At 38.6% G+C, this 27,886-nt stretch overlaps 1 protein-coding gene across 2 annotated transcripts; it reads right to left on the reverse strand.

Annotated features, from left to right (window-relative positions):
- Positions 1 to 4,707: 4,707 nt before the first annotated feature.
- Positions 4,708 to 27,886, reverse strand: socs5b (suppressor of cytokine signaling 5b). Of its 2 annotated transcripts, none has more exons than XM_008430406.3 (2): positions 27,781 to 27,886; positions 4,708 to 13,063 (listed from the first exon to the last, which is right to left on the reverse strand). In XM_008430406.3, the coding sequence occupies exon 2, from the start codon at positions 13,024 to 13,026 to the stop codon at positions 11,356 to 11,358; it is 1,671 nt and encodes a 556-aa protein (XP_008428628.1). In that variant the 5' UTR covers positions 13,027 to 13,063; positions 27,781 to 27,886; the 3' UTR covers positions 4,708 to 11,355. The 2 variants fall into 2 exon arrangements, with proteins under 2 accessions (XP_008428628.1, XP_008428627.1); XM_008430405.3 differs by lacking the exon at positions 27,781 to 27,886 and adding an exon at positions 25,604 to 26,104.

Consider the following 27,886-nt stretch of genomic DNA (forward strand, 5'->3'; position numbering starts at 1 on the left):
TCAATTGTTATGAAAATGCTGTATACAGCAAATATACAGTAACTTAAGTCACCTTGAAATTGGGCCTCTGTCTCTTTAAGAAGCTCCTGCTCTTTCTGAAACTTGGTCAACATGGCTCTGCTAATAAGTGAAATAATCTAACTTTTTCATCAATGTAAAGGAATTAATTACATAAAAAAAGTTGTTCAAAAGCTACTTATAAGTTAGTTTTCTCTTATTTAAAGTATACCAAGACATTTGCACTAGAAACTAGAGAAAAATTACTTGGTAATATTGTGTAATATTTCTTCAGATGTTTTCAGGTTGAATGTCTTTGACTAGCTGCATTTTTTTTATTTCCACTTGTAAACTACTAGCATTGGCTTTGGTAAACTAGTAGCATTTAGAAAACTAGTTAGCCACTGTGGCGCTAGCAGAGGTTTGATGTCAAGGTTGTTGAATAAATACACAAACAGCCTGCCGTAACCCAAGCGGACATCCTGCTGCATCCTGTGCCTCTTCTTCTGGCTGGTGTTGCTGCAGCTTGGTGCAGATAGCTTGCGAACAGCCATGCGGTGTGTATTTTTGTTGAGCTTTGGGCTTAGCAGCTTGTGTGGCCGAGAGACGTGAAGGAAATGAAAAGCCTGACGGTTCACAACTGGACCAGGAAATCAGTCCAAGAGACACTGCAGATGATCCCATGAAACGGCAATGAAAACCAGGCATCATAGCTAGTTAATCAAAAGCTAAACTCATCTTATGACCAAACCTGCTGAGACAGACTGTAAATCTACACAAGCTGAAACGTTTAGTCGTTTCTGAACTGGTTTCCAGCATCTTTTTTGTTTTATTGCTCTGAGACATTAGCAGCTGCCCAGAGGTTTCACTGCGAGTCGGAGGAAATGTTTCCCAACAGCGCAGCAGCAGTCGTCTCATGGCAACTTGAGGCTTAAAAAGCTGATGCCAAATCAGGAAACATGGAACCGAGTGAGATAAGGAGTCATTCGACGGCATATTGGGGCCGTTGCAGATGGAAAAAAAGGAGTAAATCTCCACCAAAAACTCAGAAAGTTTGAGGATTAATCAGAAATTTTGTAGAACAAAATTGGAAAAATTGCATTTCAAGACAACATTTTTAGACTTTTGAAAATCTCAAATTTACAATATGTACATAACTAGAGTATATATTGTACATATTGAGAACATTTTACTTAGTTTATTTTTTTTAGCCAAAGTTATAAAGAGTTGTTGTGGAAGGGACAAAGAGCTGCAGGTTGCAGATTCCTGGTCTGACCATTAATATCTTTATCTTTGGGTAATTTCTGATGAAACTGTTAATACCCACCTGCCGCTCCAGAACCACAAACCCAAAGCTGATTACAGATGTATATAATCACTTACCTTGAAATCCAATGGAAGCAGCAGTAAGAATGTAGGCAGGGTTAGTTTATCTGGAACAGGTTTTCCATTTCAGTCTTGATTTTGTTTAATAATTTAGCGTACATGAGGGTTTAGTGTTTTTTAAGACATCTACTTAATTATACAAAGCAAATTAAAAATGAGGGCGTACTTTCTTTTTGCATCACTACAGAAGAGGATTAGGGCCAATGCAAAATAGATTAATGTCAGAAATCAGTTTAAAGTGAGGATTCTGAGAAAAAAGTCAAAATTATGAAAAATAGTTACAATTCTGAGAAAAAAGTGAGAATTCAAAAGAAAAATGTTCAATTTTGAAGGAAAGAAGTCAGAATTTTGAAATTGAAGTCAAAATTCAGAGGAAAAAAAAATCAGAATTTTGAGATCATAGAATTTAGACACTGAAGTCAAAATTCGTAGGAAAAAATGTCAAAATTCTGGAAAAAAAAAAAATCAAAATTCGGAGATTAAAGTAAGAATTCTGGAATTAAAGACAGAATTTTGAGATTAAAGTCAGAATGCTTTTTTTTTTTGTTGTGGCCCTAACCCTCTTCCGTACATGCCAGATAAATGGGCTATAAATCTTGCTCTATGGAGGTTCTTAATCTTGGTTTTAGTCGTGATGTTGCTGCTAACAACAGAGCAGATTAAACGTTAGAGCAGTGAGACGAAATCTGAAAGTGTCGACCTGCTGATAAACTTTGATTCTCCTCCTCATCAGTGACCCACATCCAGCTCTGCAGTCTAACTTCTTGCTGCCTGGTTTCTATTTTAGCCGTGCCCGAGGTTTGAACTGGGAGGAAGCGCTGAGGTTATTGAGCGGCGCTCGACTTTAGCCGTTTTCTCTCTCTCCTTCCGGGGGCGAGTGTTAATTATTCATAAGCCCTGGTAGCAAACTCGAAACCGATAACCCACATACTATTTATACTTCATTTCGAATAAACAAATAGTTAAGGCTGAAGTTCCAGGCGGCTCGGCCGCGTCTGTCTGCATAGCTGCTGGTGGGCACAGATTGGGGGGGTGAGAGGTCAGGACAGGTGAGAACCACGCTGGAGAACCAAGACGTTCTCAGAAATCCACCATTTAAAAAAAAAAAGAAAGGGGAAGTGTTTTCCAGGCACATAGCGCCATTTTATAGTACAATCAAGCCTTCAGGCATTATAAAATTACTACATATATATATCTATACGCCTTGAAATCGGGCCTCTGTTTCTTTAAGAAGCTTCTGCTCTTTCTGAAACTCCACCTACAGGAAGTCATCACAACATGGCTCCTCCATTAACCCTTTTAGCAGCATTTTTATAAGTGATGCACTGAGAAAACGCTCGTATAATGAGATGTGCAGTTCCACCAGATGTTTGGTAATTGCTGCTCCGTGGGGGAGGAGCTGCATCTCGAAGGCGGGGCTAGGTCCACCCAGGCGTTTTGTACAGCTCAATGGTTGCCATGAAGATTAAAGGATTTCTCAAACATGCATGAAACAATCAAATCAGCACTCCAGGTGTGTTTTTGATGAGGGAATAATATAACATGATGTAAAGCTATAAAAAAAGTTACATTATGCATGATACTGCCCCTTTAAGAGAATATTCTTTTAGGGTGTTTGCACATCTGATAGTCCCGTAGACTCGATTCGATAGGGGAATAAAGTTGCAACATTTGTTACATTTTCAGCTCCTGAGGTTCTCCTTCACTCTGGACTGCGTCTAAAGAACCAAACTAATTATAAAACAAGTTCCCCTCCTCACCTGTGGTGGCGCTTCACCAAAAATCACTGAAGGAAATGACAGAAAAACCTCTGAAAAAAACACTGAGTGCAAATGTAAACAAAAATGGAGTGGCGTCAGATTTTAGAGGTTGTAGGATTTCTCTTCTCTCTTTGGTAAAAAACAAAAAACAAGTAATTTCTCCTGCTAGCGCTAGACTAGCTTGTTTGTTTGTTTTTGTTGTATTTACCCAGAATGCCCTGCGTTGTAGTCTTTTTCTAAAACAGAATAATTTTAGAAAAAACAGTGAGCCTTTTTCTGCCTTCAGTGTAGCTAAATAAAACTTTATAGCCAATGATCTGTTGGGGGGGAAAAAAAGGTATAATTTTGATAAACTACAGAAAATGTGTTGACATTCTAAAAAACAATAAAGAAAAGCATAAAACTTTTACAAGAGGATGAATAGATTTTTTAAATAGGATGTTAGAAACCACAGTTTCCAAACAAATAAATAATTTGCAACATGTTATTAGTTATATTCTTCTTGTGTTTGCTGGATCTGAGATTCAAAGCAATTATTCCACTACAAAAACTGCTAAAGCTGCATTTGTTGCCTTCATATTTAAAAATATTCGCTTTTATCCATGTTATTAAAAGAGCCGCTGGGAAAGTCAAACAGCCACTTGTGGCTCCGGAGCCGCAGGTTGAAAACCCCTAACATAGAAAATCTTTAAGTTATTGTAAACAAACAACATTTTTTCAGTAGGCTGTTTTAAAATTTATATATTTGGAATTTTATGTAATTTAAAATTTATTAGAAGCTAATTCTTTAAACATTTGCCTCATATGACGTAGGATTCACTTTTTGACTAAGATTAATGATCTTTAATGATTTATTTTCTCCAGTCAAGTTGCATTAAATTTATGTCAGTTAATCCCAATCTAATAAATCAGTATCGTTTAAATCTAGAAACTCAAAATTAAATGACCAAACTACTGAGCAGATTCTTACCAGACAGATGTGAACATTTCTAGTTATATTGATAAAAAAGTTTATAATTAGGGCTGAAACTAGTGATTATTTTAGCAATCGGTTATTTTGACAATCGATTAAGGCGTTTCTTTTAGCCACTTAATATTAGAAATACATCAAAACATACGAATATCTCAAATGTTTTTAAATAAGAAAATAAAACATTTTCTTGCCTTAAAGGCAATAAAATAGTAATCGTTTAGTGAACGCTTGTAGCAAAGGATCTGCAGCTAAAAAAACTAGATCAATTTGTCAACTTAATAGTGTGGAGCTAATCGGTTTGTTATTTTTGTGATTAACTGATTCATAATTGGAAAGCAAAAAGTGCTTACTAGGATATATATTTATGCTATTTTTACTTGGTATATGCTCCATCTGTGCTGTTCTTTTAGCAAATGGTCTTTTGAGTCTCGATTAATCGATTACTAAATTAGTTGATTTTAATAATCGATTAATCACGATTAATCATTCCACCCTTGTTATATTAATGTTATAAACACCAGAAGCTTCGTTTAGCTCACTCGTTAACCGACAATAAACGCATAATGACACAAAAACACACAGATTTGTATCTCTTGGGCCAGTGTGGATAACACTTAACAGTTTTATTTGGAATATTAAGACAATGAAGCATAAGCCAAGCACCAAGAGTGACAGCTACAAGTGTCGCTTCGTACGGCTCTTATTAAAAATGAACAGATTAAACGACGGGATTTTTTTATTTTTTATTCTTTCTTAACTTGTCTTGAATGGTTAAACGGATAAACACAGAACGAACACTGAAATGTGAAACTAATAATGCCATTTACACGCTCCACATCCTATCAGACAGCAGAAGAAGAAAAAAAAGGAAACAAACAGTGAGGGGGAAAAAAAGCAGAAGAAACAAGAGCGGCGGTTTCCGTCTGCCTGCGGCGGCGGCCCCCGGGTTTGAACGGACGAGTGGCGACCATTAGCTCCCATCATCGTCAAGTCCCGCATCCACACTGCAGCTACTGTGCATATGCAGCATTAAAGTGACAGAGGATTGCAACCATTGTTAAACTACACTCCATTGCATATCAGGGAGAAGGAAAATAACTTTCATACATATTTTTTCTTTTTCTGTTTGCATATAACCAAGCTGCTTTTATTTATTTTTTACAATATATCTTTTTGGGAAGATAAGAAACAAAAAAACAGAAGACGAACTGTTGCTTTGTGGCCGGTGGGGGTATTGCTGTCGCTTTCGAGCTCAAATAGTGCGACAAAACTGTGCCGTAACAGCAAAAAGTGGGGAAAATAGAAAAAAAACATACAGAAAGACCTTTTATTTCGTTTGTGTTGCTGGTTCAACGTGTTTTAAACGACCGGGTTGTGTGCAAGAAGACAAGCAGGTGAGGATCAACTCCTTTTCTGTAAAACTTTCTGCTAAATCTACAGGCTAAACGGCCAACGTGTGCTACGGTTCGGACATTTCCCATGGGGAAAACTGGGCCTGAGGGGGAAACGACGGGGAGCAGAGAGGTTCATAGGGGTCACGGAGGTCACCCCTCACTTCGCTGGCTCCGTCCACACGCCACACACACCGTGAAATATTTCTGGACCCCCTGCCTGTTTTATCCTCACTGCCAAAACACCAAACCGTACCAAGTCTGCCTAGTTTCTACTGCAAATATCTTTTTAGACTTAAAACAAAACTAACTTACAAGCAACTTTTCAGCAACATATAGGAGCTTGTTTAAGGTAAATACTTCCTTAGTATTCATGAAAAAGTTCTAGTACTTTGGTAGATAAATGTACCCAAGACAATTCCTCCATGTTTTAAGTGAAATAATATCCCAATGGCTCTTTTTCATCAATATTAAGGAAATATTTACTTAAAACGGGCGTCAAACTCTTAAAAGGCCAGAATGTAGTGATAAAACCTGTTCAAACTATTAAAATATCAATGAATTCTGTAAATTAAATAATATTGTTGATCATCTTTTCAGTCCCTCCAGAATTTCATGATTCTTTTTGTGGTTTTTTGCAATAAAAATCAAAGTGTTTGTGGTCTTAATTTGGAAATATTTGCGATTTTTCTGACAGTAAATGCGACTTTTTATTACTCTCTGTATAGATAACGGATTATAATCTGACATCAGTTAAGGTTGAAGCAGCTGTTTAGTACAAATAAAGTGTTTGACAATTTTTGAGAAAAATATGCAATAAACTCCCAGGAATTAGTTCAGAAAAATGCAGGATTTGTTGATTTTGCAAAAAAATTTCCACGATAATTCTCAGCAAACTGGAGGGACTGATTGATAAAATCTGGCAATAAACAGATAAAAACTGAATTGATTTGATTGATAACATAATATTTAAGCACACAGTGTTTAGTCTAGAATCTAAAGGGCCACATAGAAAGCTACGGTGGGCCGGATTTGGCCCACGGGCCTCGAGTTTGACGCATGTGACTTGCTGATAAGTTACTTTCAATCTAGTTTAGTCTTAATTCAAGTGTAATAAGATTTTTGCACCAGAAATGAGATAAATACTTGGTAAGATTGTGTGTTTTTGCAGCGCTAACACTTATAGGTTTCAATATGGTCAGCGCAACGTTTGACGCTTTGTTTGCTCTCTGCAGGATATTGGATCCGTAAACTGAGAAATGATGGTCAAATTTGAATTTTTCTTTCTTTCCAGATGAGTTCAAGTCCAATATTCTGGAGATCAGGGCAAACAAACGACAAGCGTGGCTGACCGAACACTTTCAGACACAAACACACGATTAAAGTGCTATTTACTCAAAGGAATCTCTTGCCTTCTCTACGGCCCCACAAATCTATACGATACTACACACACTTTGTTGCTTTTTCACTGAATTCGACTGAGTTTTAGGACCTAACTGCATTTTTTATTTTTTATAAATAAACAAATTTAGGTGAAACAATTTTAAGAACATGCCAAAGTACCAACAGGCTGCAAAAACCTGCAGAACAAGCCGACCTCACGTTTCGACGCCACAGCCACATCTGCCTCCCTGTTGAACAACAACTAAGATTTCTTTTACTCATAATTAAAAAAATAAGTTGCAATATCAGAAGAACGTTGTACGATTACAAGAAAAAAGTTGTTTTATGAGAAAAAAGCTTTGATCGTTATCAAGTCCGTGTGTTTCGTTTTTTAAATTTGAAGCTGATGTTTAAAGGAAAAACTGACACCAAAGTACGTCACAAAACAATCAGCATTCCTCATTTTAACGTTTTTGTTGTAGAAGTTCCCAAAGTATTACTTTATTATGTAATTATTACAACTATTGTAATTTACAACTTTATTCTTGTAATACTACAAATTTATTTGTTGATATTCCAACCTTATTCTTGTAAAATTACGACTATTCCTGTATCACAACTTCATTCTTGTAAGATTATTCTGGTAATATTACCACTATTATCAAACGCCTTTATTATTGTAATATTACAAAGACTTTATTCTCATACGACTTCATTTCATACATTTTATTCTTGTAAAATTTCGACTTTATTCCTTTAATATTACAATTTTACTCTTGTAATAATGCAACTTGATTATTTTATAACTTTATTCCTGTTCGACTTTATTCTTGTAATATCACGATTTTATTCTCACACGACTTTATTCTCATGATTTTTTCATAAACGGATCTCAGGAGCGACATGAAGAAACGCGCGGTGGACGTCAAAGTGTCAGACATTAAAAAAGTCACAACAACTTTGAACACGAGGAAGTGTGAACATGCAGCGCGAGGTTCAGGTCCCAGTCTGGGGAAACGAAAAAGTCCCACAGCTGAAAACTGGTTCTGTCCGGTCCAGTCTTTACATGACATATTACTTTAATTAAAAATAAAATGTTGCAAATCTGAGGAATAATTTAATTCTATAACTTTCTTATTTCCATGTATTTGGGTGTTCATCAGCCGACTGATTGGGATCAAGACAAACATTTGATCTGAATCTGTAATGATAAAACGACTAAAGTTTGGTCACAGACATTTTCTTTAAATGTAAGGAAAATATGAAAACGCATGTGTGATGTTGACTAAATCAAGACAGACGGTGTTTTCCAGACTCGTCTTAAACGGATTGCATGTTCACACGTTCCAGGAAGTTTCACTTTTGCATTTCCTTGAACAGTTAGGGGAACCAACACCGTTTCCTCGTGCAGCTCCGGTTTTTACTGGGAAAACACAGTGAACTCAAACAGCCCTGCTGCCGTATTTTCTTTAATACTTGTTGGGTTTTACATTATTCGGTTAAAAACGCGCTCGCAGTAGAGGATGAACTGCGTCTGTTATTCCAGCTGCAGACCAGAACCTGTTGGAGAGCGATGCCTACAGCAGAACAGCAACCTACTGACCCACTAACAACCTAACACTATGTGACAAAAGACTAATGCATGCATTAGTGAGCGACAACAGTAACAAACTCACCTAATTTAACGATCAGCTCCTAATTAGACGTAGCACCACTAAACTGCAATCTTTAATAATGTGCAAGAAAGTTAGTGAGCTTAAAGCTCGTGCACCTCTTCACGGTTATTCGGCCGGTCTCATCTGAGCGGACCGAGTTAAAGCACCTATTGCTCCAGGTTTAGACTATCAAGCAACGAGACCGATGGCTACTGAAAGGCACAAAGGTAACACTTATTTACAGAAGTGACAGGGCAGCCAGCAGCGCTTTCAGGCCAAGTCACACCTGAAATGTTTGAGGATATGCTAAAAAAAAAAAAAAAAAAAAAAAAGAAAAATCTTTAAACCAGTTTGGACTCAGAGCTATACTTTGATTTGCAAAAGTACGTTCTCCAACATTTTGCATGTAAAGACAAATGTAATGGAGCAGAACAAAAGTGGAGAGAAGGGATGTTTTCCCAAATACTGATGTTTTCCTGAAAAGTGTGGCGTGCATTTGTATTCAGCCCCCTTTTATTCTGATACCTCTAAATAAAAACCAGTTCTTCCATAAGAGTCAGAAGTTGTGTTGCACCTCGTTCTCAAATCAGTTTTTATCTATGTTAAATATAAGTATTCATTGAATACAGGCAGCTATGTAAATAATTTTTTAATTGAAAACTTGTTTCAAGACTTTTTTCAAAGGAGAGGTTATAATATTAAATAATATCTATATTTTTCTGGTTTAAAGTAGAGATAAACATAAAATTTAGTAAAAAGATTTTTTTGTGAGGGATGGGAAATGATGTAAGAAACGAGAAGTTCACATAATTTCAAAAAAATAAAATCATTACTGGTACAAATTTAAACATTGCAGGAAAACTTAATAAAAACCTGCATTTCTTATTACATGTATATTTAAATCATTAGTTAAGGTCTTTATCATTTTTAACCAAAGTTATAAAGAGCCATTGTGGAAGGTCCAAACAGCCACTCGCAGCTTTGAAATCGCAGGTTGCCGACCTATGGTCTAGTCAAAGTCTAGAGCTAGAACCTAACGAGAAGCTGAGGCACAAGTTAAACGCCGTTTAGAGACATTCTCCGTCTGATTTGCATGAAGAACAAGGAAAACAATTCTATCTGTAAAGTTGGCAAACGTACCATTAAATGCAATAAAGTATCCACTCGGGGGCAAATACATGCCACACTTTTCAGATTTGTATTGGTTAAAAAGACGACAAAAAAACAATCTATCCCTCCATAACTCTGAGCTGCTTTCTGCTTGCCTGCCATACAAAATCCTAAAAGAATACTGAGGTTTGTGGTCGTAAGGAGACGAGATGAGGAAAAAGTTGAAGGTGTGTTTGTGACGCGACGCCGGTTAGCCACAACGCTAAACGCTCTCGCAGAAATGGAGACAGGAACGTGTGAAATGGATGATGTTACAACCCAGAGCTACAGCGGTTAACTTCCCAGAGCCACACGACAACCTCAGGGTGAACCCTGCTTGGGGTCAAAGGTGGGATTTTCTCTTGGAATGAGGGTGGGTCTGACGGAGGCGTTCCTAATATCATGGCCGACTGGTGGCATGTTAACTTGGCAATGAGTGGATGAGATTTTTGGGTCAAGAAAGTGGGAATGAGGGCTATGCAACAGCTGAAGGCGAGAGCCTAAGGTAGCAAACATAACACTGCAGAGCTGACGACAGCAGAGTTCCTGGCTGTTGGACGAACACAGACAGTGAAGATATGAATAGAAGTTCAGGAATAAATCAGTTTATCGATCTGATTCCCTACGCCTAGGTTTTAAAGGGGACCTTTTATGCAAAATTCAAATTTTGAAAGTTTTTTGTACTTCCATTTGGGTCTCAGCTGCTTCTGAAAACAAACCAGCGCTTTAAAAAACAAAACAAGACGTTTTATGGTGTCTGGAAAATGAGCCTTTTCAAAAACCTCCAGATTGTTCAGTCACATTCCACAAGCACTGTGACGCTCCAGCACATTTGGTCAGCTGGTTTTTCCGCTGTATGTTTTGTTGTCAATTTACTATTTAGAAACCACTTGCTGCAGTCTTTTTGATTGTGCAGGTGGCGCCACTTCTGCTTTTCAAAGATGCACAGTTGTATAATTGTGCATCTGTTTGCAGCCATTTTACGTGCGGTGTAAACATTGAGTTGGGGTCCAGGGGGATGGTAAACAGCAGCTTCTTTAAAGTGACAGGATGCCCTAAATCAGTTCATTCTGAGCAGAACTGAGCATGCCAACATCTCATTATCCAAAAATGATTTTGTGGAAAACAAAAAAAAGAGAATGGAAATGTTTTGTATAGACCATAGATCTATCCTAACCTGTTGAAGGAAGCATAATAGGTCACCTTTAAAGTGGCTTAGCTGATCTCATGCATGCAAACAGGAGGCAACGAGTGCATCGTAAATAACAGGAGGCGCCTGCAGATGCCCTCTCCACTCTAGTAAGGTGCTCTACAAAGTGTTTCTGAAGGTAAATAGAGACGCACGAAGTGAACTGTACAGCTTGAAATAGTAATTTGGTATGAAGAGAGAGAGAAAGGGGCATGCAGGCAGGTTGGTGGTCATGGTGGGGGTTCAGCACAGACGTTCAGCACAAAAATAGGAACCTGTTCAGCTTAAAAACGTGCTCGACAGACAGCGTTACACTGAATATAATCATGTATTCTCAGTGATGTAAGTTAATACCAAAAACAGAGATTAGAATGAACTTTAGCTTGTTATACTTGATTCTATTCTCCAATAGAAAGGAAGCCAAGTCAGTATGGCCTCTCAACGGGCTAAGAAGTTCTGTAATCGGCCCATCTTATTTCACCTTGAGTGGCGGCTCCCTCTCTAGCCAGCGGACTCGTACTTTCTGTTTATAGTGATACTCCTTGAGGAAGTCCTGCAGGGCGGGGGGCAAAGGCAAGGAGCCAATCCCATCGTAAGTGGTCCATCGGCAGATGGCGGCGCGGGCCAGGTGCTGCAGGGTGAAGGGGAAGGTCCGGTTGAGAGGCACCGTGAGCAGCGGCTCGAAGAACATGCAGGCGCTGGGGTCCTTGTAGTGCTCCAGAAGTCCGGTGACTGTGGAAGAGTGGAAGACGCACGGGTCGTGGGCGTCGAAGCTGAAGTTGTGGTTCCACTGCTCAATGCGGGCGTGCAGCGATCGGTTGTAGCGGCGGAAGCTGACGGAGAAAAGGTAGTCCTCCTGGGCCGAGTCGCGCAGCAGGAAGGTCCCCTCCGGCCGGCCGTCCAGCAGCGCCTCGGCCTCGTAGCGGTCCATCACGCCCCAGTAGCAGGGCAGGGCGGTGATCTGCAGCAGGTCCGGCACCAGGCAGTGGATGTAGTCTATCTGGGTGTGGACTTTCCAGGGCCCGGGCTGCTGCCGGCTCTGGTGGCCGTCTCCGGAGGCGTGCCGCTGCTTCGGCCTGCGGGCTTGAAGACATAAGGTGGTGGAGTCCTCCTCAGAGTCACAGTCTTGGGACGCCGCCGTAGCCCCCAACATCGACCCGCACGCCCCCGACGATGTAGCGCCCACTGAGCCGGACGCGCTGCCGGTGCGTGCTTCCCCGGAGACCTCGCTGATGCCGGGAGCCATCTTTGGTCCAAGTTTGTAGAGAGAGGGGCCCGGCACTGAGGCGTCCAGGGTGTGAATCTGTGCATTGGGAGGCGGGTCGACCCCTTCCTCGATGCTGAGCCTGCGGCGCTCACGCAGGCGCTCTTCTTCGTCCTCCGGTGATGGGTGGGCCGGGTCGAAGGCGTCCAGCAGGGCGGTGGAGGAATGAGGGCTGACCGGCGCAGTGTGCTGCTTGATCAAGTGCCACTTGTGTGCAAGGTCGGAGCCCGGCGGGAAGGGGCAGGTCTCCAGCATGAGCTCGGTCAGGTGGATTTTACGTTTGGAGTTGATGGGGTTCTTAGGGTGCGAGCGCCGCCGAGCTGGTAGGGGCAAGCACAGCCCGACCGTGTCGCTCAGCCGCTGACGCAGCGAGCGAGCGTTCAGGCTCCTCCCTCCAGATCCAGAGTCGTTGATCTCCTGGATAGAGCTGATTCCGTAACGCCGGTCACGGCGGTTCCCACAGCCTCTCAGCCGCCCAGAACGCCGGTCCGCCTCCAGAGAGCTCTGGGTTTTTGTCGAGCACGAGTGCTTCTTCTTGCCCCCCCATGGAGCGTGTCGGGAATAAGAGTCCCTCCGTGCCATCGGGACACCACCAGATGTTCCTCTGGCATCCTCAGACTCCTTATCAATGGAGATCTCTACAATCTGAGGGATGTCCGACACACAGTTATGATGGCGGCGTCCTGTAGCGACCACCGGCACTGGCATGAGGCTCCATGACGGGCTGGCGGTGGCGGCGGCAGGGCCCCGGGCCTCGACCGCGTTGCCTGCCTCACCCAGATCCACCACACATTGGACTGTTTCTACCTCTACTCTGCTTTCAGCCGATCCCGTGCTGTGGAAGAGAGTCTGGCATCTGCTCTTCAGGCTGCTCCACATGTTGCCCACTGTCGTCAGGAAAAGGAGCCCCTCGGACCTGAGAACGACAGGAGACGAGGCGAATTAACTCACAAATTTATCCAAAGCAACAGCATAAAGGTGCATTCACATCAACCCTGTTTAGTCCGCTTTAATCCGTTTGCCTAGAAAGTTTGGGCATTTGTTTGGGAATGCGTAATCGAAATCTGATGCCGACCATAAAATTTGAACTCTGGTCTGCCGCCAAACCTCTGTATCAATTCGGTTGAAGTGAACTCTGGTATTTTTCAAATGCTTATGTGAATGCCAAGCGGACCAAATACCGCTCTAGAACCAGGAAGTGAACTATAGCGTAGGTAGGGCTGTCACAATAACAAATTTTGCTTGATGATAAATTGTCTCAAAAGTTATTGTGATAATATTTTGTTTTGAGACCATTTTCAAGTAATATAACATATTGAACTAGAAAATGTCTTAATTCATCCACAATGGGGACATTTCTGTGCAACAGCAGCAAAGTGAAAGGCAGTCAAAGACACACAGAAATACAAATTGATTTTTAAAAACAGAATAAAGAATAAAAAGACTGTACAGTATTGGCATAATAATACAAGTACACCCTCTTAAAGATAAACTTTCAATTTAACAAACATTTAACATTGGAACTGGAAGACATTTCAAAACAACTAAAAAATAAAATGGATAAATGGATGCTGAAGTCTTAATACAACGCTGCCCTTCAAGAAAAGCTAACAAATGCACCAGACTAAAGACTTATCGTGCCGTCTAGTAGAAACAGAAAAAAAGTCACGCAAATGGAAGTTATTGGGCTTGTTTTAATTGATCAAGCCATTAATTTATTTATTCCTTAGTGTGACAGGCTTAACTGCAGGACATTCTGGGTAAATACAATCAAAAAAACAGGGGTCAATCGCTACCGGGAGAAAAGACTCGCCGTCTTTTGCAAAAAACAATAAAGAGAATTTCTACAACGGCTAAAATCTGACGCTACTCCACATTTATTTACATTTCCTGAAGAAGAAAGTTAAAGTGTCTTCTCTTCTTCAAAAGCTTTAGTGCCATTTCCTTCATTGGTTCTTGGTGCAGTGCCCCCACAGGCGAGGAGGGGAACAGGTTTTTCAAAAGCTTTGGCAGTGTGAAAAAGAACAGCAGCAGCTGAAAATGTGACAACTTTGGTCCCAATCAAACCAAGTCCAGCAGGTGTGAAAAAAGCCTTAAACTGCACAGAAGATCCAGAGAGGAATCTCCTCCCTTTCATTCCTCAGGCTACTGTGTGCAGTAATTAGACATGGTTGGAGCGTAACAGGGCCAAAGCGTCTGAGGGGTGGGGGAGCGGTGGTGGTTTAAACAGCAGCAGATTTAGGAGTTGCCAGGCAGACGTGAAGAGACACAAGGCCACGGCTATAAATGAACCTGGGATCTGCTCACAGCTGATCTGCTGGTATGTACTGTATTACAGAGCCAGTCTAGACCTGACCCGAAACTTTCCCTGCAACAGCAGCACCAGACAGCCGGGGCACAATCGCATGCTTTCTCTCCGTCTCCCCCCTCCCTTTCTCACACACTTACTGCTGATTTATGACATTCAACGCCAATAAGGTTTGACAGGGATTTGGAGGGAATGAGACGAGACTTTTCTGGGAGCGGTTCTTTTAACATTTTTCCTCATGAAGTGAATTTAGTTCATGGGATTTCTTAGAAAGGCATTCAAAAACAGTGATTTATTTAATTGAAAATCAACTTAAAGTAGCAAACTTAGAGAAGAAGATGTAGTTACCAAAAAATGCCAACTACTGAACTATTTTTTTGCATGAATCAAACAAATTAGTGCATGGCTAGAAAGTGGAAGGAAAATAATGCATGGACTTCAACGTGTTACAGACTCTAAAGTGTTAATTTAAACGTTTTAACACAATCACATTTTGTTTTCTTTTTATTTTCCAAACAAAAGTTCCGGTTGGAACTTTCATATTGCGTTTCTGGTACACCAGTAAATCTGACGCACAAGCGACATGCGCAAAAAACAGCAATGAACGACGAAGCCGTTTCTCTTGGCTCACTGCAGTTTAACTTTTGAGTCGTAAAACAATCCGATTGGTCGCTGGGAAAAATTTTTCCTAGTTGAAGTTGTGCTAAAAGGAGTTAGCCTATCAGTGAAGCTATTCAAGTCTAAAATATGTAAAAAGAAAAATAAATAAATAAATGAAGTACATAGTTTCCAATTAAATGACAAGACAGAGATATAGATAGAGAACCATTGCTGATACATTACAGGAGCCACTTTGTCCACTGTGAAACACGGCGGGGGCAGAACCACAATGCGGAAATGCTTTTATTTTATTTTTTTTTGCAGTGGAAGAAAATCTGTCAGGAGGTGGAAACAAATAGAGACTGGATTTGAGTTGTCTTCCACATGCAACACTTCAGTTGCATGTGACAAATATCTCCAGATATTAGAGGCTAAAAAAGTCTTCAAATTAAGTTTGATAACCACTGATCACGTCAGGTAGGTTGTGTTCGCTAAAACATGCTTTAAATATAGAGCTTAAACAAGATGGCAGAATAGCAGAACTGAAAGCAACACACTTGTATTTAATATAATTTAACTTTGGCACAGTTTTGGTGAAGTTCACTTCATATAATTTATAAATAAAGGAACATGGGACAGATTGAATCTCTGCTGCAGTCAGTGGGAGAACCAGGGAAAAGATCTGAACATCTTTGATAAAAGATGATAAAACTGATGGTTATGAATTAAAAACAGTGACATAGTGGTGCAAATACAGAAATTCAAAACTCGGCGTTTGACTCCAAAAGATTATTATTTTTATAGAAGCGCTACAATGAAAAATTTACAGTAGAGCAAAATAAGGATCTCTCAAAAAATGGCATCAAGTCATGCAAGACTTTCCCACAAATACAATAAATTCCTCCAAGTTATGGGGAGTTTTTACCGCTAAAATCTATGTTTATATATTTCAATATTGATTAAAGTTGACCAACTTATTTTTTACACATCAAAAAAGCAACATGGATCATCCATATATTTTCTTCCAGGTTGCATCGGATTGGTGTCGATCCAAATAGTTAAAGGACGAGCGGCAGAGCTTTTCAGATGGAAAATACATTTTTAACAAGGTATTTTCAATAATTAATTAATAAAAGCCGTGTCTAGATTAATATTTGAGAGGGGGTGGGGGAATCTGCTTTTATGCAGGGTTGAATAATGCAATAAATTTTTGGAATTGCACCGGAAAGCTGCCGTGTTTTAGAAAAACATGCAATTCCAGTAATTTTATTGTTAACTTTCATCACTAAAACCTCTGAGGTGTTTTTCACCAAGACATTAAGACTTTATCCAGCTGGCTCGATAAATCCGCAAGCAGAAAATTAACAAATGATCCCTTTAAATCTAAACCTACTAAACCTTAAACTGGTATTAGACACTTTTTAAATGGGAAACAAAAAAGCAAAAATATGGATTCAACGTAAATAGAAAGAGAAAAACAGTTTGAGTCGAGTTAAAACTGAATTGAAAGTTTTTTTTGGATAGATTTGGAGAACAAATCTGCACAGCTGCTACGACTTGCATCATCTCTGCAAGACTCCGGTTAAAAATTAATTCAAATCTGGATGGAAATAAACTTTCATGAAGCTTAACGAGGCGATGCCATGGTGAATGTGTGCTTTGATCAAATGCATCCAGTAAAATATGAGACCAACTTATTTTTTGGATGAAGAGCACAATCTCCTTGTAATTAGTGATGGCTCAGTCGGCCACACTAGCTATGATGCGAGCCCAGTAATCAGATTATGTAAGGGTCAGACATTATTGACAGAGGAATGTTGCTAACTAAACTGACTGAAATCCCCTCTGCTGCCACAGAACAGCGTTATTCTCAGGCCGGCTCAACGAATCAGTTTGATCTTGGTCATGATTTTGTGATTTTTACAATTAAATTAGCAACATTAACTGGTGCCGTCTCCAATAGAAATCAGACATAATCAAATTAAGAACAATAAATCATTGTCTGACCAAGACGCTGTGGTGAAATGGTTGCTGAAACGAGAAGATCCAATAACGTGTGCCAATAATCTATTGATATTAATGAACGTAGCCTAAAAAGCAATAGAAACTACACCAAAGTTACGGCTTCCAGGTACAGCTGTAGCTTCAGTGTTGCTAACTAAACTTTATTTTAATATGTCTGCAGTTTCAAACAATAATAAACTGGAAATCAATTTAATGATGAGTCACTAGTCACATAGGCACAGATTTTTCCGTAAAGCAAATCTAAAATATTAAAAATATCTAAAAATATTTTTAAGAAAATGTAGAAATAGCTAGCCGCAATGCTACTTGACACATTATGAGCTGTGGTTTATAAAGCAACCAATCCAGGAGCAGCATTGGTTTTCCTAGCAGCTGATTGGCTGTACTCCCCAAGAACAAACATAAGACCCTAAATGTTGGCTTTGACGGCTTTCACTCTGCGTATTGATGCATACGAGGGTATATTTGGTGTTTGACTCATTAACAGATGGCAATAAGTCCGATAGCAGATCTTCATGGTCAGAAGCTCAACTCTGTGCTCAATGAAGGTGTTTTTTTTTAAACCAATGAGGCCTTAGCATTAGTGATGCACCAACTAATTTGTCAGATTGAATTCGACAACCTTTCCTCTCGATTGATTCTCATCAATGATTAGCAAGTCAATCTGACTGTTGGCCTGGCATCAAACAATTACATTTTCTGAGTTTAATAAAAATAAGATAAGTTATGGACCTATGCACTGGGTTAATCTTGCAATTCCTTGAGATTCTGTTGGATACAGAGCTAAGACTTCCAGCAAACAATCTGAAAAACATTTTTACTCTTCAATGAAATTAAAATCAAAATCCAAAGGTCAGGGCTGAAAGAAAACCAGAAGTCTGTTCTGGTTGATGCAGGTCTTCTCAAGAAAAAGAAAAAGGTGAGGAAAATGACCATGAATCGAAAAGTGTCAAAATGATAAAGCTTTGAAATCTTTTAATAAACTAGAAATTATTTGATTATCAAACAAACCATAATGTAGAATAGGAAAAACATAAAAAGGAGGGATTAAGTGAAATTTTCACACTAATCAAAATATTTGTAGTCATGTTCTTTTTTTGACTCCAGCTTTGATACCAACAGATTTACTCCCACTAAAAACAAATTTTCATTAACTACAAAATGAACAACAGATTTCTCCGACTGGTAGAAAAGGATGGTTTCATTCCTTATAATTAGGGATGGTGATTAGTTTTAAGAGGCTTTGGCAGCAACAGACCGAGGTCAGCACGAAGTTGACTGGAAGAAGCAGGAAGGATTTGTGGCGGATGATCCAACCTGACCAAAGGTCAGAAAAAGACGATTTTTCAGCATCAAATCTCTTCCTGGACGTTCAGATGTGAAGTGGATCTTCTAGTTGGATGTTTGAGCTCTAAAATGTGCAGATTATTCTCATCCAGGTGAAGAATCTCATCCAGAAGACAGTCACCAATTAGACACAAATCAAATTGGTCCAAATCGCCCTTCTGTTAATGATTGATCATTGATAGGAAGGTCAAATAAAGTCAATTAGTTTTTTTCCTAACCAGCTACAATTTTCTTAATTTTGGTATATAAGTGATCGGCCAATATTTACTTGTGAAGCCGATCTTATCTACCTGCGAGAGGTTTGACTGAAAGGCTGCTTGTCTGCACATTTGTCTTTAACAATGGTCATCCCACTGTTGCCAACTCAGCAACTTTCTTGCTACATTTAGCAACATTTCAGACAAAAAGAAAAAGTGTATCAGCAAAAATTGGAATCGGCAGGTCAGACTTTTAAATGCAACGTAACGGGCAATCGACCAGAAAACTGCAATCGTTGCACCGTTAAGAATCATTAAATGCAACAAAAATGAAAATCTGATTTTTGAGTCTGTACAAAAGACAACAAATAGTTGTCTGTCATCTCATTTCCTTTCTCTCTTCTTTTTTTTTTTGAATGATACATTAATGCAGTGATACATTAACTACTGGTGGGTCACAAAGTTTATTAAATAAACAAAGCAAAACTGAGTTTATTTGGGGGGTTTCTTCCGTTTTTTTAGTTTTACCTGCTTAACAATAGGTCTGTCATGACACATTTTATATTGTTTCAGAAGTTATTGTGATAAAGGATCATATAATTGTGCAAATGTAAAATAGTTTGTTCTAATTTATTATGCTATTAATTGATTTATTGCTTATTGCGAGAGTCCTACTTAACTACAATCAAAAAATATATTAAATCTAGATATCCTTGAAGATACAAAACATAAAGGCTTTGTCCTGTAGAAAGAAAAATAGACAATTTCCAATTTTTTGTGTGTCATCAATTGCTTTCTATTTTGTTGGCCAAATTTGTTGCCATCTTGACTTGTGTTCAGGGGGCGAACAAAATAATTTTAAGGGCCGCACATTGGACACCCCTGCTTTAATCACCAATTATATGATGCTTTTAGTTTTTGCCAAATTCACGACTACAACCGAGGAACTCCGGCGGTCAACAATCCGTCGCCCTTTTGGCGTTTAAGACAACTTCATGAATGGAGTGTGATCTACAACAACCATGAAATCGTTTGTCAACGTACATCTACGCTCAGAGAAAGTTATCGTTCGATTCCTCCTAAACAACATTGATGGTCGCCAACAGTCACAGAACTCGTCGCCCGATCCGGTCCACATCCATTTTGAGCCATTCTGAAACTGAACCAGGCTACTTTTGTTCTCCAGCGGTTCAACACGCCCTTCCTCCTGGGAGCACAGCGATCTAAGAGAGGGTTGGTGAAAAGACGGGATTCAGGGAGAGAAAACGCCTTCCCCGCTCACGCCAGAGTTAATGAGAGCTCTGCGGATGCCCAACGTTTTTATTTTTTTAACAAATACGCGAGATGGAAGAAAACACCATCTAGTTTTTATTGTGTCCGTCATGGAAATCTCATCCAGCAATAGTCGCTTTAATAAATTCACATTTTATTTAAACTCGAGATGTGCCGATCAGGTTTTTTCCTGCCGATACCGATCACCCATAAGGGCCGATCACATAATTATTATTATTTTATCATAAACACTACCGGTTACATTATGTGGAAAAAGGAACCATGAATTCACCTTAATTTAGACAAAAACATGTTTTTAATAACTTTTTCCAAGAAGAAAACTAAACAAAGCAGGCATTGTGCAAATTGTACTGCTATCAGTAATACTATCTTTAACAGACTGATAACATATGGAGGCTCTGAAGAGGCTAAATAATACAAAGAGCCAAAATAAAACCTCTCAACATTGCCAAAAAAATTCAAGTATAAAACTTAACATTCAAAGGCAAATAGAGGATCCATTACAATAAACAATCCAGAGTTACTGAATGAAAACTTCCTGTTAGCATGGCGGCTAGCTGATTACTGCTAGTTCTGAGTGGCTGTTTCTGACTGAGTGGAGTAATTATGCAGAGCAGGGAGGAGATCGATTATTTTTTCAGAGATTATCTGTCTCATGTTAGGACAGTGAAAGTTTTAATACGTATGTAAAATGTATTTTTTTTTAAGTTAGATGCTGCAGCTTTAAGCAGAGGTTCGGTGTGAGAGTCACTACCAGGTGGAGCAGAAGCGGCGCTCCGTCTGTGAAATATTACTGCCTGTAGCGTAGCAGCGGTTCAACAGCGAGAGCAGAACCAGCGCCTTACATCGCAGCTCCAAGACTTAAATAATTTTGCGGGTTATTTGTTTAGCTTTCTGGCCGTCATGCTAATCCTGGTGAGTGTTTGTAGCTGTGCGCTGCTTTACCTGCTATCTGAGCCTCCATATGTCTTTTTTTACTGTAGTGAGCCTCGATGTAGCCAAACTCCATCAAGTATGGCATTGTTTTTATGTCGTATTAGATTCGTTGTGTTGATGCATTTTGACGTGCTTAAATTTTCCGCCGCAACACGCAAACTTCCCCATTCACTCAGTGTGTTATAGTTCAACATCGCTTAGGATTTGTTGCTGCGCGTTTGCGCAGTGTGAAGGAAAGAGGAGACCAAATGCACAGGCAGGCTGAGAAATGAGATGCAGGTGATCGGTATCGGCAACAAGAGCCAATGATCGCCGATCACCGACCATGCACTTTTTCACGAAAATCGGCCGATTATGACCGATCGATCGGCACACCTCTAATTTAAACAATTTAAATTGATATAACTGCTGAGGATGTAATAGCAAAAGTTTTAATGTGTTTGCTTGATAATAAGCAAAAACTCTTAAAACATGTTAAAACATTTTATTCAATTTAAAATACTTTCATATTAGTAGATTATCATCGTTTCATTTGATCTAATCTCAGTGGAGATGCATAGCTCAATATTTTCTGAAAGTAGAATCAGATCTTTCAGCCTGGAGGTGAAAACTTTCTACTTTGAGTTTAAAGTGTGCTTTACGCAGCAGGTGGACATGTGAACCATTTTCTCTCCCTTTTTCTAATGTATTAGAAAATACTCCTGTTAAACAACGTTCTGTTTTGTTCATCTTTCAAAAAAAATCAATACACCTGCGAAAGTAGATGCTCCATTTGCTTCTGCAGCATTTAATAAGATATAAATATTATATTTTTGTAGTGTTTGTCAGCCAATGAGTTGAAGTAATTTAATATTTTAAAAAGTTCACTGTAGAGAAATAGTGTGTAATATTTCAAATGCATAGTTTTATTTTGGTTAGATTTCTAAAAATAAAACAATTGAAACTATAATGCAAATTTGAGCCCAAAACATGTCTCCATATAAATGGACATTTCTAATTTACTTGGTATAAGCAGCAAATAATTTTGTTTGGAGATACTAGTTAGCTAGCTGGTCTGGTCATTGCCTTCCCATGCAAGTTCCCTGGATTCTCATCTCCCTTCAGTGCTCTGTCTAGAATTTCTCCCATTAATCTCAATTTCTCCAGATGAATTTCATCCTGGGCTTATCAGTGAACAGAAGGAGACGTTCTGAATGATGACGTCCATTTTCTGTGCCGTTTTTGAAGCGTAGTTTACCGTTATAGAGTTGTAATTTGGCGAAGGCAGCGGAGGAAGTGAACAAAGCTGTTTACAGCTGTGGCAATTTTAGTGAGCTGCCACATTACACTGTGTCAGGGTCAAACATTAGTGATTGGATAAAATCAGATTAAAGTCCACACCATCAGCAAGCAATTGTTTCTTAATAAGCAGGAGTTCAGATGCCCTGCACAAAGCAAAAGGTAGAACAAGAAGCTGGTTTTTACCAAGTAAGAGTCAAGTCACCCTAAAACTAGCCTGATGCTTCTGTTCATCTCTTTATGGTTCACTAAACCCAGTCGTAACTAATGGCCAAGGTTGAATCTGATGGAGTTAAAAAGGAAGTTTTTCCAGGTCTGGATGGACCATTCCAAGTTTTGAAAGAAAGAGTAAAAAAAGTGCTGTTAGTTCCCCTGATGGAGGCAACAGCTTTCAATCAAATTAAGAAATGATCATATTACCGCAGTTTATCTCCCTAAAATAAATGTTTTCTGTTTAGTAGTAAAAATGTTCTGAAGGAAGAAATCTTTTCTTTTGCTTCAGTAAAAGAAAAGATTGCAGTTATTTCACATATTACAGTTGGTGAATGCATTTAAGCACACACAGAAAAAAAAACTATTTTTTTATGTATTTTATCAACAAGAAAAAACAATTATTGACTTGCCGATTATCAGAGCTGATTAAAGATGCATCAAAAAATTATTTGACTGGAATTCAAAGATTTTACACCCAATCTGCCCTGATCAATGATCAAAAACAAATAATCACTCTTAGATGTGGAAGATGCAACACTGGATAAAAAAACCCCTCAATTATCCATTTTCCATATCAGTTTCAATCAGAAAGTGAAAGGAGGCATAAAAGCATGTCTGGCTGTTTGAGCCCAAATAGAGCTGCAGTGATTTGTTGACATAATCAATGAAGTTGACTATAATAATCCACTGACACAAATGTTCTTAGTTTAATACATTTAAACTGTTTTTCTTTAAAGTTTTAACATTTTTATTGTGGCTTAGTAGCCATCTTGCATCAGTGAAACACAAGCTAGCCAGTCATGCATGCTAACCCGCAAACATTCAACTAAATCAGTAAAAAAAATGATTTACTTGGAAAAATTTTTTGCAGGTTTGTGTATTTTTATGAGATACATTTTGGTGTCAAGTTAAATTAATGGCATTAAAACATGTGAGATCCTTTGATTTGCACACAAATTATCATGTTCTACAGCAAACAAAAAATAAGTAAATGTTTTGCAAAACCACAACACTTGTGGTTCAGTGATTTGTGAAAGTTAATTTAGCAAAAAAATTTAAAATCCTTGACAACTGATTTGTTGACTTATTTTCCCATCACTTCATAATTACATACTATTGGGAAAAAGTAGAATTCAGGAAAAATGTAAAGAAAAAAACTGCTGAATATCGGAAGAAAAAAAAAAAAACATGTCCCCACATGTTTCTGTTCACCTGGGCAGAGCAGGTGAACATAAACACTTTACACTTAACTGGTGTAAAGTGCTTTGAGAGGCCTGTATGATTAGAAAAGTGGTACATAAAATCCAGCTAATTTACATGGAACAAAACTTTGAGTTTACTCTAAACTGCTATGTGAGAAGAGAGTCCACTGGTGCCAATACAAATGTGTTTACAAATGCTTGTCCCAAAGTTTTCAAAGGAAAAAAAAATTGGTTTAAAACATGGAAATACCTCAACTTAAGAGTGTGTGGATATATCCTGTAAGATTTTGTTATTAACTGCTATGTATGAGCAGCTGAACAATCACCAACTGGGGTATCGCAAGTTTTTTTTTTTATGTGTGTGAGTTATGTGTTAACATGCAGTTTGGGCAGAAATCCAAATGGATTTTATGTAGCGAAAGGTATGTTGACTTCAAATGAAATCACATTTAAACCAGTCAAACTCAAAATATACATATGGCTAATAAAAAGCAGGAACAGTTGATATTTGAGGTTCTGTATTGGTGGATTTTTCTGTGGAACACAACTCCAAATTATTTGCAGAAAATAAGCAGAGTCCGTTTTTTTCTACATAAAGTACATCTAAAATATTTTAAAGAAAATACAATTTAGTAAGTAGAAATACGTTTCACACCATTGTTGACATTTGCAAAGCAGCCAATCCAGGAGTGCCATTAATTTTCATTGGCACAGATTGGCAGAAATAAGGACGACTTTAGATGTTAGCTTCTGTGGTAGTGCCAACACTGTTTCCACTGGGTACATTAATGAATATTAAGGCATATTTGGTGTTTGAACTGTTAAAATATGCAGTTGCAATTGTGTTTAAAGGTGGATCTTGACTATTTGTGAAGGACTTGTGATCAGCAACCCTTAGAAATATCATGCAATCATTATAGTTTGATGTTACAATTTCCAATATCGCATTTCATGAAGATGTAATTAAAACATTTGATGTTTTTACTTGGAATTGCACTCTCAACTGATATAAAGACATATGATCACTCTTAATGTTAAAGATTTTTTTTAAGTTGGAAGTGCAGAAAACATAAGGGCTTCGTTTTAGTACACATAATTTGAGTTTTATTTGTGGAATACAAAATGAAATTTGCAAACAAATGTAAAAATGCCATTTTTTGAGCATTAAACTGGTCAAAAGACAAGCTGTAAAAGCAATTGGAGCATCTAAAAACATCAACCTACCCTGAAAGCACGATTAAAAAACGAAAAATGCATTATCTGTTCAAATCTGCATTTGCAAGTCTGAGCTTTAAAAAAATGGTGCCTGGAAATCCCAGTTTCTTGCCAGATTGACTGCAGCACTCTACTTTTGCTAACTGAATGAAATAACTAAAATCACTGATGAAATATAAATAGGATTGATTTGAATGCGAATCCAACCGAATTGCATTGGAATGATTTTAACTAAATCAAACACATTTGCACTGAATTGGACTGCATTGCATGCAACTAGATATATTTAAGTTTGTCGCGTAAAGTAACCCGACATCACTCATGTTGTGAAATGGTGCTTAATAAATAACCCGACTGTCTGTAAAAACGTATATAAAAAACATTATGCGATCATAGCGGGTGTACAGAAACCATAGGGAGGCCTTCGGGTTTCTGGAGGCCCCATTTTCCCCATGCCACTGCCAAATTAGCGGAGCTGCTAACCCGTTAACGACCGACAGCAGCCCCAGCACACCACTAAATGTGGCTACAGACCTAAGATAACATTATCGGCGCTCACATTCGACAAACTAGCCTGATCGGTTCAGACAAACGCATAGAAACATCCCAATTCAAGGCCTAAACAGGCTTTAAACTTAGCAGCTAATAGTTAGCATTTCCAGAATAGAAATTTCCTAACATTTTAGTTAGCTTTAGCTAGCGAGGTTAGCATGCTAGCTTGTGACAATTATCGACAGAAAAATGTAGAAATAAAACAGGCCGGTGTAGAGTGGTTTTAGGTTGTCAAGGAAACAAAAGTGACACGTTAGACAGATGAGTTGCTTCTTGAATTAGTGACTTACCCGTCTCTTTTAGGAAGCCCTACTCAACGGCTCTCTTTGTCTGTAAAAAATGGCTATGAAGAAAAGTCGGGCATATATCCCCCCAGAGGACCACGGCGTCGGACGAAAGCGCAGAACGAACACTGATTCTTGATGGTATCATCCCGAATAATAAACAATAAATAATAAATCCCTAAAAACACTGATCAGAGCGATCTGAACGCTAAACTGATCTTTAACCGCCGCGACAGCCCGTTCCTCGTCATGGTGGGGCTCCTCTTCTCTGCCTGGAGCAACCAATATGACGGCTGTCTGAGCAGACACGGAGCCGGGGAGGAGGACGGGGCTCAACGTGAGGAAGCCTCGACTGACAGCAGCATGGGCCAATTGGAGGGCCGCGCTGGGGTGACTACTTCCTCCGGAGCGCAAGGATAGGGAATGCCCCAGCACTGGCTGGACTCAGGCGTGCCCGGCCACCAATGGGTGTGAGGCGGAGGAGGAAGCTCTCCGCTGGCTGCTACTTGGAAACGTGGAGCGGCGAAGGGGATGCTGGTTCCTGCATATCCAGGCCAGGCCGAGATTGATGCCAACAGGGGCGGTCCTACGGCACTTTTACCAGGGGCCCCAGGGTGCGCCCTGGATTTTCAGTTTTTTATTTTATTTTTCAATTAATTTCATGGGGGCACAAAACAAAAGAATATAATACATTTCAAAAAGTCAATATTTAAAATTTGTATTTTGATATAATTCTCTTTAAACAGGGTTTTCCAACTTTATACATGTTTTTTTCCCCCTATTTTTGTATGTTTCTTATCTTTATGTATAAAATTAGGGCCAGACAATTAATTGGTGCTGATTTTCTTAGTTTGGGGAAGTCAGTGATCGGTCAATCTGCTTGAATTTGATATTTTGTAATCATGTTATTTTATTAAATAAAATAATTTCACCACAACAGCATTAATTTTGATAATAATGACAATAACAAAATTATTTTGTTGACAACCCTTTTTTTCATGGTGATAACGAGACAATGACAAAAATTATGACGTTTCAATGATGATTAAGACATGATGAGATGTCTGCGAGTTTTTGTTGACGAGACGAAACTGGACGAACATTTTTTTGGATGCTCTGTTGGACAGATAAAATGTATGATATTTCAGGGTAATATAACAATTTTCAACAACATATTCTGTTGTTGTTGAAAGCAAAGTCAGAAAAATAGACATTTGAGAAAAGTAAAATCTGTTTTTTATATATACATATTCAGACATTAATACTTGTAATTATACTCCGGTGAATGTGACCGCATCTAAAAAACATCTAAAGTACAGCACTTCTGCAAAACCATCTTAAAGACCATAAAATAAGTGATAATGGTTAATAAAATATGAACATTTCAGTCTGCCATTCGATACATAAATGACCGAATAAAAAAAAAACATTCAATCTGTTTTATTCTTAACAGATTATTTTTGTAATTTTTTGCAACATTTTGCTGCAATAAGAATTTGATTAAAAACTTGCGAGAATTACAAATAGGTGTCAAAAACTCTGATCAGTTACCTTGTGTGATGTCACCAGAGGCATGGAAGATGGTAGATCATATCCATCTTATTTTGAGATTAATCTCAGAAATTTTCCAGAAAAAACGTGGACATTTCTGAGCTTTAAAAGTAAAAAAAATTACTAGAAAAAAATTCTGATTTTTTTTTTGGATTAATCTCAAATATTTTGTGGAAGAAACATGGAAATTTTAGAGTTAGAGAAGTTGAACATTTTCTAGAAAAAAGATGGAAATTCAAAAGTCTAAAATTTTCCACTACTGAAACTCAGAAAATTTCAGAAATTAATCTGAAAAATTTTGAGGGTTTTTTGGCATTAATTTACTCGTTTTTTTCTATACGCCGTCATAGAAACAGTCCAAATCCATAAGGGTAGAAATACTTTAGTATTATTTAGTAGTTCAGCAGAGCTGAGGTGGAGAGCAGGAAAAACCTCCAGTAGTCAGAACATATCAGCTTCTACATCTCACTAATACTGATCTGATTTGTGTGTATGAAAGAAAAGAAAAAGGAAATTGGATTAGCACTAATTTCTCCATCAGAAGTAATTTACACTATTTTAGTCTCAATGCAGATCTCTCTCTGGAAATGCTGTTTCATTTCCAAATCATCCATCATAAAGGAATAACTCACCCGGTTGATGCAGAGGCAATGTTAGCAGCTTTATGGTCTCACTCTGTATTTATTTTTAAACTTTAATTGAGAAATGCATCTCTAAATGTCCAATCATCAAACAACA

The sequence above is a fragment of the Poecilia reticulata genome, chromosome 15 (genome assembly GCF_904066995.2).
Source record: "Poecilia reticulata chromosome 15, P_reticulata-male-v2, whole genome shotgun sequence".
Taxonomy (NCBI): Eukaryota; Metazoa; Chordata; class Actinopteri; order Cyprinodontiformes; family Poeciliidae; genus Poecilia; species Poecilia reticulata.